The 9,762-nt window shown below is 39.8% G+C and overlaps 1 protein-coding gene across 1 annotated transcript in view; it reads right to left on the reverse strand.

Annotated features, from left to right (window-relative positions):
• Positions 1-567: 567 nt before the first annotated feature.
• LOC107300484 (probable ATP-dependent RNA helicase DDX41) overlaps positions 568-9,762 on the reverse strand; it is a gene marked incomplete at its 3' end in the record, with an annotated part of 12,299 nt that continues 3,104 nt past the window's right edge. Inside the window, exons 4-11 of the mRNA XM_015829810.1 lie at positions 9,001-9,073; positions 7,969-8,122; positions 7,297-7,433; positions 6,304-6,466; positions 2,751-2,882; positions 2,348-2,419; positions 2,035-2,131; positions 568-717 (exon numbers count right to left, since the gene is read on the reverse strand). Of these exons, the coding sequence (XP_015685296.1) occupies positions 568-717; positions 2,035-2,131; positions 2,348-2,419; positions 2,751-2,882; positions 6,304-6,466; positions 7,297-7,433; positions 7,969-8,122; positions 9,001-9,073 (978 nt within the window). The remainder of the gene's footprint in view (positions 718-2,034; positions 2,132-2,347; positions 2,420-2,750; positions 2,883-6,303; positions 6,467-7,296; positions 7,434-7,968; positions 8,123-9,000; positions 9,074-9,762) is intronic.

The following is a 9,762-nucleotide window of genomic DNA, read 5'->3' on the forward strand; positions in this document are numbered from 1 at the left end:
TTATTATTATTATTATTATTATTATTATTATTATTCTTCTTCCAACAACATAGTCCATATTTGCAAAATGATGCCGATGACACCACTTGCCCCCTTAGCCTACGAGAAGCTCTGTTTGGTGCCACAAAAGGAATTCAAATTCACAGGCAGCAGGGAGGAGCCTCGTTTCTTCCTAATCTTTGGGCATCCTCAGCAGCTGACACCCGTTTGCTATTTTGCATCTCCCAGCCATTCATTTCTTGAACTCTTCCCAGTAATAAAGCTAAAAGATACAGTAATACGCGATAAGAGGAAAAGCGAGCAGGTGTCTCATATCCTATTTTAGCTGAACCCATTTTAGAACTCAGATACTGTCGATATAACTTCTGCAGCAGACCAGTAAGCCAAATTCTGCTGATCAAATTGTTTTTTCACAATTTTTTTAAAAATATTTTTTAAAATATTTTTTATCCAGTGTGACAAAAATTTTTTTGTCACACTGGATAAATTCTGCATATGTTTAAGGATTCCAACAAATGAACCTGGTAACTCCCCCCCTCCCCCCCCAGGAGTCCCTCTATTTCATACCATAATTTTCTATCTCCTCGGGCATGTCATAATTGATGACATGCTGGATGGCTGGGAAATCCAAGCCTTTGGAGGCAACATCTGTTGCAACAAGAACGTCCTTTTTGCCATCCCGGAAAGCCTCAATAGCCTTTGTCCGTTCCTCTTGGTCTGCAAGATGAAGTGATACATTAAGAAGAGCAGAGAAGGATTTCACCTCATCCTTAATCCAGAAGCTTCCATTCACTGTGAGCATGATTCACACTCCTAGAACAAGAGGGCCTTTATCTTCATGGTCGCTTTTATGAAATCACAGAGTGAACTGTTTCATTGTCCAAAGCTGGTTTAATAATTTGTGTTGAGATGCATGTGATACCACAGGCAATACTGAGAACTCCCTAAAACAGGGCTTTTCAACCAGTGGTACGGGTACCACCTGTGGTACATTGGCACCTGGCAGGTGGTACGCGACCATCCTAGAAAAGTAGTAGCGGGGGAGGGGAATAAGCTGAACCGGTGGCAGCACAGCACAAGCCTGAGCGAGAGATGGCTAGAGCTGCAGGACTGTCAGGGCTCAGCAGAAGCGCCAGGATCAGCGCCAGGCTCCAGCTGGAGCTCGGCGCTGATCCTGGCGCTTCTGCTGAGCCCTGAAGAAGCACCAATCAGCTGGAAAGCAGCACTGATCCTGGAGCTTCTGCTGAGCCCAGAAGAAGTGCCGATCAGCTGGAATGTTGCAGCATCTCCAGGGTCTTGTGATTTACATTCAGATGCTTGGCAACTGATTCATATTTATGGCGGTCACAGTGTCCCAGGGTCATGTGAAGTGACCAAATCCTGCTGCAACCACCCAGCAGATGGGGGGAATAAAAACCAAACACCCCCCATCCCACCCCCGCTGCCAATCCTCAACAGAAATGCCTCACAACAACAACAACCTTGGACAGGAGGAAGAGCGCCGCCGGGCGCTGTCTTGCTCGGCTGTGGCTTGGGGGGTACTTTTTTCAGTGCCATTGTAACTTCGAACAGTCACTAAGCGAACTGTTGTAAGTCGAGGACTACCTGTACTTTATCACTTTTTTCCTTTTTTTTTGTCATCAAGTTTTTGACACCTTGCTAGGCGACTGGTGGTACTCGGATATTGCCATATCCTAAAAGTGGTACAATGGGTGAAAAGGTTGAAAAGCCCTGCCCTAAAAAATCTGATACAGCTGCTGGAGCTCCTGCTTGAATCTTCTTTTCTAGATCCTTTTCTAACCTTTACCATGCTTCATACCACATCATTGCAGTTCTGTGATATAAAAGACGTCCTATCTTCTAATCAAGCTAGAACTGTGGCTCACAGGAAGATATATTTTCAAAATATCTAATCTAACTATAGTTAAGTCAGAAAATCATATCATATATCGAGTTCCTGCACTTTCAGATTACTGCATTTTAGGTCTAGGACCAAAGGAGTACTTTTATTCAAAACCAAAAGGTTTCACAGACCTTTTCCACCATGTATGGCCACAGCCTCTACACCTTTGAGTAATAAATATTCATGAATTGCATCTACATCTGCTTTCTTCTCAGCAAAAATAAGAACCTGCCAAAGAAAGCAAAAGATAAGTGATGCTTGTACTCCAGTCCCTTACTCAAAGGGAGAACCTGTTTCAAAAATAAGATAAAATACAATGACACAACAGCCAAAAATCAGACTGTTTTCATGCAGTACTGCTTCCTTTTCTATGACAAGTGCAGAAAACTCAGATAAGAAGACTTTGGGAGTGATCAGATCAGATCAGGATAGGGATGAACTTACAGGTGGTGGAGTCTTCTGTAGACATTCAAGTAGATATACCATTTTAGCTTCCTCCTTCACATATTCTACTTCCTAGATAGAACCAGAGAAACATAGTGAAAGATACTACCGAGAAGTCAGCACAGGATGGCTCATTAGGGCTCAACAGATTAGGACCTTGAAGTATTGAGTATAGATATGAAAAACTAAGGTCGAGATTATGCATGAATAAAGATAATGTTGCTGAATAAGATGTTATAATAATTAAATAATAAATTAACAGAACATTTTAAGATCTGTCTTACCCAATACCCACAAACTAAAGAACTCACAGGGAGCTCACTATAATTTGGACTCCCTACGCAGTACAGTTTGAAGTACAATCAGACCCAGGCTAAGGAAGTGCTCTAAACTAGTGACATACCTGTATGACATCTAAACTGGCAGCTCCTGCACGTCCCACATTGATTGTGATTGGCTTTACAAGGGCACTCTTTGCAAAATTCTGAATCTTTTTAGGCATGGTGGCACTGAAGAGCAGGGTCTGCCGTTGTCCCTAAAAGAGAAGCACAGATGGTAAATAAGAAATGATGGGACTTCCGGTCCTGCACAGCAGCGTAGCAATCGAGGGGTTCGGGACTCCATGCCTTTCAATGAATTTCTTCCTGTTAGGGGATCCCAAATGGGCCAGAAGCCGTCCCAAAGAGGTGGCAAAGAAGGAAGAAAATCCCCGGGACCTCGGAGAGACGGCGGTCGACCCGATTGGTCCAGGAGAAGCCTTCCAGAAATCAACAGGAGAAAGGCTAGCCTAACTTCAGAGTCCAGCCCAAGCTGCAAGCAACCGAAGTCAAAAGCACTATTTTAAGCTGATTGTAAACAGCGCATTTGAATCTGGGTAAGAACATTGATTTTCTCTATCCTACTTATCAACTTTTCTGAAGAAAAAAAAATCCCAAGAAGCAAAAAACCTCTGAAAGTGAAGGAGGGGGATTTTTGCCCTACCCTTTTACTAACGGAAGCGGCAAATTAACCAAAACGTATTGAAATGAAATGAAATGACTATAAAACCTAACTTTGGATAAGTTTGAAATTACTGAATGGTTAAGATTTTCATTTTAAAGGCAATTTGTTCATTTTGAAAATTTGAAAAATAAACCAGTGCTGACATCTAGTGGTGGATGAAGACTATGACAGCTATGGCTTTCATGCAGGACTTGGCAAAATCTGAAAAAAACTAATCTCTACCTGTGACCTTCAAAGCTCTAACAATAGAGAACAGCTGTGACAAAAAAGAAAACAATCTGGGCTGCAGACAAAGTGAGACTTACAAACTTCAGGGAATAAACAAAAAAAACTTTTTTGAACTTTCTGGATTACAAGTATCTATTTAACTCTGACTCCAAAGCTATTTGCAGAGAAAAGAAAATTTGGATTCTCGGTCATCATGGAAAATCAGAGATTTATAGAAAGAACCTTATGTTGCAACTAATTCAAATAACAATGATTTCAAACCACAAAGAAATCCAAAATAACTTTGAAAATATAAACCAATTCATCTCCAATTTAACTTTACAACAAAAAAATCCCGAGGAAACAACCACAGAGAAGGAACAGATAAAACAGACAACTGAATACAAATTTGAGGATAGAGACTTAAAGATGGAACCTAACAAAACAAAAAAGTATGATTTAACCCAAGTGGGGAAAAAATTACAAGAAATACTGGATTTGGAAAAGACAACTTATACTTTAAAACCACAAAACAAATTTGAGGATAAGAAAAAAGATTTGACAAAATGGACTGCAGAGATGCCAGGAAAAACACTAGAACTGGAGAGACAAAAAATGGTAAGAGAAGCAGAGAGAAAAAGAAAGAAAAAGATTTTCAACAAAAATGAATGGGCATATGCCTTTCACAAAGATATTGTACTTGACTTATCTTTTATATCTACATAACACCTACAAGAATATGGAAAGATTCTTTGATTCAGCAGAACATATTAAGAAAGATTGGGCAAAAGAAAAAGGCTAAAGTGAAAATTAAGAAAATAGACGATGGGGCCTATCAGAGAGAATATTTAAAAAAGAAACACCTGTTCGAATAAGGTTAAAGAAATAGAAAAATTTTGGATGTGAATTTGACTTTAACAGGGAAGAGCCCCTCAAGTAACATAGTACTTTCTTTTTCTTCTTTTTTATTTTATTTCTTGATATGAGCAATATAAAAGAGTTGGAATGGCTTATATAAATGTTTTAGATATCTAAAGGTGATTGACTTTAAGAAAATTACAATGGATTAAAAATGTTTTGAATAAGAGTTAAAAGACTAGAGGACTAGATTTATTAAATGGAATATTTAAAGATTAAATATATTTTTAATTATGGTAAAAAAGAACGATTTTTGGGGGGGAAATAAATATGTATTAGCTTATAGGAAATAGGGATTTTAAGTAGCATACTATCTTATTATTATTATTATTATAATAATAATAATAATAATAATAATAATAATAATAATAATTATTATTATTATTATTATTATTATTATTATTATTTCTTTTTTTAGTCTTATTTATTCCTTAAGAAAGGTAAAAGTATTGGGTTGGCTTACATGAGAAAAAATTGACTTAAATATTTAAATGTAATTAACTTTGAGAAAATCTTAACCAGTAAGAATGTTTTGAACATTGTGGGAAAAACAAATGTAAACAAGAACTGTAAACAGGATCTATGATGAGACAACCAGAATGACTAGATAGAAAAGGAATATTATATGATGTGATTATTATCTGTAGAAATATTAGAAAACTTTTATACTCAATCGTCATTCATTAAAACAACAAGAATTGTATTAACTTAAGGTTGGTAAAAGAGAACATTATGGGGAAAGGAGGAAATCAAGTAAAGTGATTATGCGGATTATAGATTACAGAAATCAACTGTTAGTGAATGTTTCTTAAATGTAAACCCAGACAACACACTGTTTACCGAATATTAAGGTGATTATGTTAAAAAATTAATAAAACATTTTTTTTAAAAAAAAAGAAATAATGGACAATTTGCTTTGTTGATGCCACTCTAAAAATTCTGCTCCCAGACCTGGTCACAGAATACATTTTATAGCATTCGGAGGTCTGAATAATTACAGACCAATATTCGTACTAGGCAAGCAATTTATAACATTGCAAATCTCATCTTTCATTTCTGAAAAGTAAGTTTGAAAAGGCATAAATATTGCCTTGCAAGAATTCATATGCTAGAACGGAGGTACTAGAGCAGGCATGTCAAACTGCCGGCCCGCGGGCCGGATGCATCACAACAAAACCGCGCCCACCCCATTGCCGGCAATGGGGAAAAAGTCGCAATATGTCGTGTGACGTCACGTGACATCGTGAGTTTGACATGCCTGTACTAGAGGAAAGAGAAAACAATAGGTGGCAGAATTTCTAATAGCCAGAGGAAAAAGGGCTTAGAGGCCCACATAGCTTTTTGGCTATGAACTAAGACAAATTATCTCAAGAGGCAGGACAAACATTAAATTTTATCCTATATTCTCAAGGAAACTGGCTCTTCTTTCTCGTAATTGAGAAAGAAGAATTTTTATGATAAGTAGCTGTTCACAATATATTATTCAAACATCTGTGCTACCTACTCAGTGCTTGATTTCTAAAAAGAGCACATGTACCAGATTGCCAATCTGCCTCGCAATCTTTCCAATTAGTTTAATGTTTTGTCGGGTTTATGTAAGACCAACAAATGGTTACCTCCAACATACAAATAAGATCCTATCAGGTGCAGATTAAATCTTATGTCTACTACTAACCTAAAGCTTTTATCTCGACCAGGAAAATACCACAGTTATCATTAGCCACATCTCTGGTACAGAAAATGCATAAGGCTGAGAGAAAAATAATCAAGGAATATGCTCAAAGGTTGACTGGGATCACATTTGGAGCAAAGTCTTCCCTTCCTAGTACCTTGAAATAGGAAAAGATAGTGCGGATATCTCCTTCAAAACCCATATCAATCATCCTGTCAGCTTCATCCAAAGCCAGGTAGCGGCAGACATCCAGACTGACCATCTTTTTCTGTAATAGATCCATGAGACGGCCTGGGGTTGCCACCATCATGTGTACACCACTGTGAGAACAGAAGGTTTAGAACATTGCAAAGGGCCCCGTACTAGTAACAATAACAGAAACATAAGAGTAAAAATATGGTTATTCCCTTGTGAAGCCTCTGTATCTCACCAGGGAAACTGCATTTCATAAATGTGGTACCTACACAGATCTTGGCTACTATTTACGGCTTCAGGGTCTCTAGGGGCCTTTCCTATTTTTATCACCATCCAGCAGATCAACTCCTACATGGTGGGAACAGATTGCTGCTTCCTAAGATGCCACTGGAGCAGGATCATTAAACAATGAGGCTTTCTTTCCTTCCCAGGGATATCATTCAGGATCACTGCCAATAAAAGTGGAATAACTGGTAATTCTGTGCCACATATGCCACACATCCTGGTGAAGCACAGCACCTGGTCATCTTGGTGAAGCACAGCAAGCCGATGCGAGGGCAGGATGATACATGTGCATGGGCGTTCACATGCACCACGTCAACCCACTATCTATTTTTGCATGTAGAAATAGCTGTGGTTTCCTACTTTCAACAATGAAAATTAGATTAATGTGGCTTTTGCTCTGGACTCGTAGCAAGGCAGGAACCAGATTTAGATATGTATGAAGTCAGTATCAGTGAGATAGAGATCAACATCTTTTCAAAAGAGGAATTTCTGCAGCTGAGAAATAACAGGCCAATCCTACTGCCAATAAAAGCGCAATCTTTTTATACTATGTAGGAAGAGGAAGAAAGCGTATTAGATCAAGTAGCTGAATACTGCTTTGCTTCCTTAACCCCCACACAGGGAAAATGTAGCCACTCTGCTTTAAATGTTCTTCAAATGTCACCCTTACTGTTTGATAGTCTCCATTTGTTCTTTCACAGACATGCCACCGATGCAAAGAGCACAGCGCAAGGCAGGCATCCCATCCTCCTGCAGCAGGCGGCAATAGTATTCCAGGATGCCATGAGTCTGTCGAGCCAGTTCCCTCTGTGGAAACAAAAACCTGATCAGCTAGGGCAGGGGTCTCAAACTCAATTTCATTGAGGGCCGCATCAGCATTGCAGTTGCCCTCGGGGAGGCCGGGGGGGGGGGGTGCGGCCTAATGGGTGGGCGTGGATGGAGTGGGTGTGGCCTACTGGGTGGGCATGACCAGCTCTACATCGTTAGTGTCAAGGGTGCCTGTGGGGGCCTGGGCAGGAGTGGGACAGATCTGAGGGTCTCTGGCAGAAGGGGGTGGGACCGGGGCAAGCACCAAGGCATGATCCATTTCTTCATTCCTCACAAAGGGTGACACCTCTCCAGCATGCACCCAGGGGGTGGGGCCAACACAGCAGGGGCTGGTTCCTCGTTGTTTCTGGACGGCCTTGTGGAGCTAAGACTGAATGCNGGGCCGCATCCGGCCCCCGGGCCTTGTGTTTGACATGTCTGAGCTAGGGACTGCTGTCACTCAGCCTATTTATTCTCTTGACCAAACCACTCCCCATGCCGAATGCACATGCACAGGGAAACCCGGGGGACTTACTGAGGGGCAGATGATGAGCCCATACGGTCCTTCCCTTTTGGAAAATGGCAGCCTCTTTTCCTGCTCCAGGCAAAACATGATAACCGGGAGGGTGAACACAAGGGTCTTGCCAGAGCCAGTGAAGGCAATACCAATCATGTCTCTACCGGAAAGTCTGTGGAGGAAAGTAAAGGAGAAAATGCTGCAGTTAGAACAAACAGGGCTACAAAAGCTCTTTCGGTTGCCCTAGTCAGAGGGGTGGAGAGCTGAACTGCCATGCATGGCAAGACTATGGCAGTACAGATAGTCCTAAACTTACAGCCACAATTGAGCCCAACTTTTTCTGTTGCTAAGCGAGTCAGTTGCTAAGTAAATTTTTGCCCCATTTTATGACCTTTATTGCCACAGTCGTTAAGTGAATCGCTGCAATTCTTAAGTAACACAGTTGTTAAGTGAATCTGGCTTTCACATTGACTTTGCTTGTCAGGTCACAAAAGTTGTTCACATGACTCCGAGGCGCTGCAACCATCATAAATATGAATCAGATCCTTGCAATGATAGATTTAAATTTAAATGATTTATATGGCCACCCATTCTGTGAACAGAACTCTAGATGGCTAACAACAATAAACCATAAAACAAAAACCAAGAAAAAACAGGTACCTAATCCATCATTTGGATTCATTCCTCTTTGTAATCTCCAGGCTCCAACTTTACTATCCCAAACCAGCAATTTACCACTTTCCAGAAAATGAAGAGGACCAATCCCTGCTAGGGGGGGAGGATTGCAGCGAATCATCTTGCAGCATCAAATATCCCGCATATTTATTGTGGTTAAAAACAGATCTGAACTTTGCCAATATCTGACTCCCTCACCTAAACACTTCTGCCATAATAAAAGGTACACGATTTTAAAGTTCAGTTTCTTTATGGATTTACCATGGGGATACAGCGAAAATAGAGAGCATAATTAATATAAAATTTTGCATTCTTCGCATAGTGCTTAGTAGTGACCTCTCAGAAGCAGGCTGACAGTACTCTTGCAACACTCACATAGTAGGAATTCCCTGTATCTGGATAGGAGTTGGTTGCTGGATCCCCTTCTTTTTCAAGCCTCGCAGAATTGCTAGAGAAAGAATTGGGTGGCAGATTAGTAAAGTAACAGTTAGATCAGAAAACAGAGTTGTATGTTTCCAGAAGAAGGATACTGAAGGAAGACGGGGTACTTTTCATGCTGATATTTAATAATGGGGCATCATCAGATCATTCCCATTTATTCTGTTGAACATGAATGGCATACATATATCATTAGCTATTTCTAAAACACACATGAAAACAATGATAGCAAAAAAAAAAACCCACACAAAAAACCCATAACCACATTCACAATAATTTAAAAAATGATACAACATATGAATTTATTACTGATTTACATATAGTATGCCATTCTGGCCATCTGATGGGCCTTAAAGAAGAAGGTTAACTCCACTGCTTCCAGTTAGAAGGCTAGACTAAAACTCCTATACTCTATGGAGGTAGCCCATTCCACTCAGTTGCTTATTGATTTCAATTACAAGAGCCACCAGTTTCACAACTTGATAATATTGTACAGTGATTAATATTTAACTACAATAAGCAAAACAAGATATAAAAAGGATCACAGATTACATGCTCAATGGCAAGTGCTTTTCTCAGTAAATTACAGTAATTTACAAAATCTTTATGTCTAGACATTATCCTTCAGAACAAAGGCTGATGTATCAATCTGCTTAAAGAGAAAGAAAAGCCAGATCTTAACTGCTCTTTTGAAATATG

Source organism: Protobothrops mucrosquamatus, unplaced genomic scaffold (assembly GCF_001527695.2).
Source record: "Protobothrops mucrosquamatus isolate PMUCROS unplaced genomic scaffold, P.Mucros_1.0 scaffold7225, whole genome shotgun sequence".
Lineage (NCBI taxonomy): Eukaryota > Metazoa > Chordata > Lepidosauria > Squamata > Viperidae > Protobothrops > Protobothrops mucrosquamatus.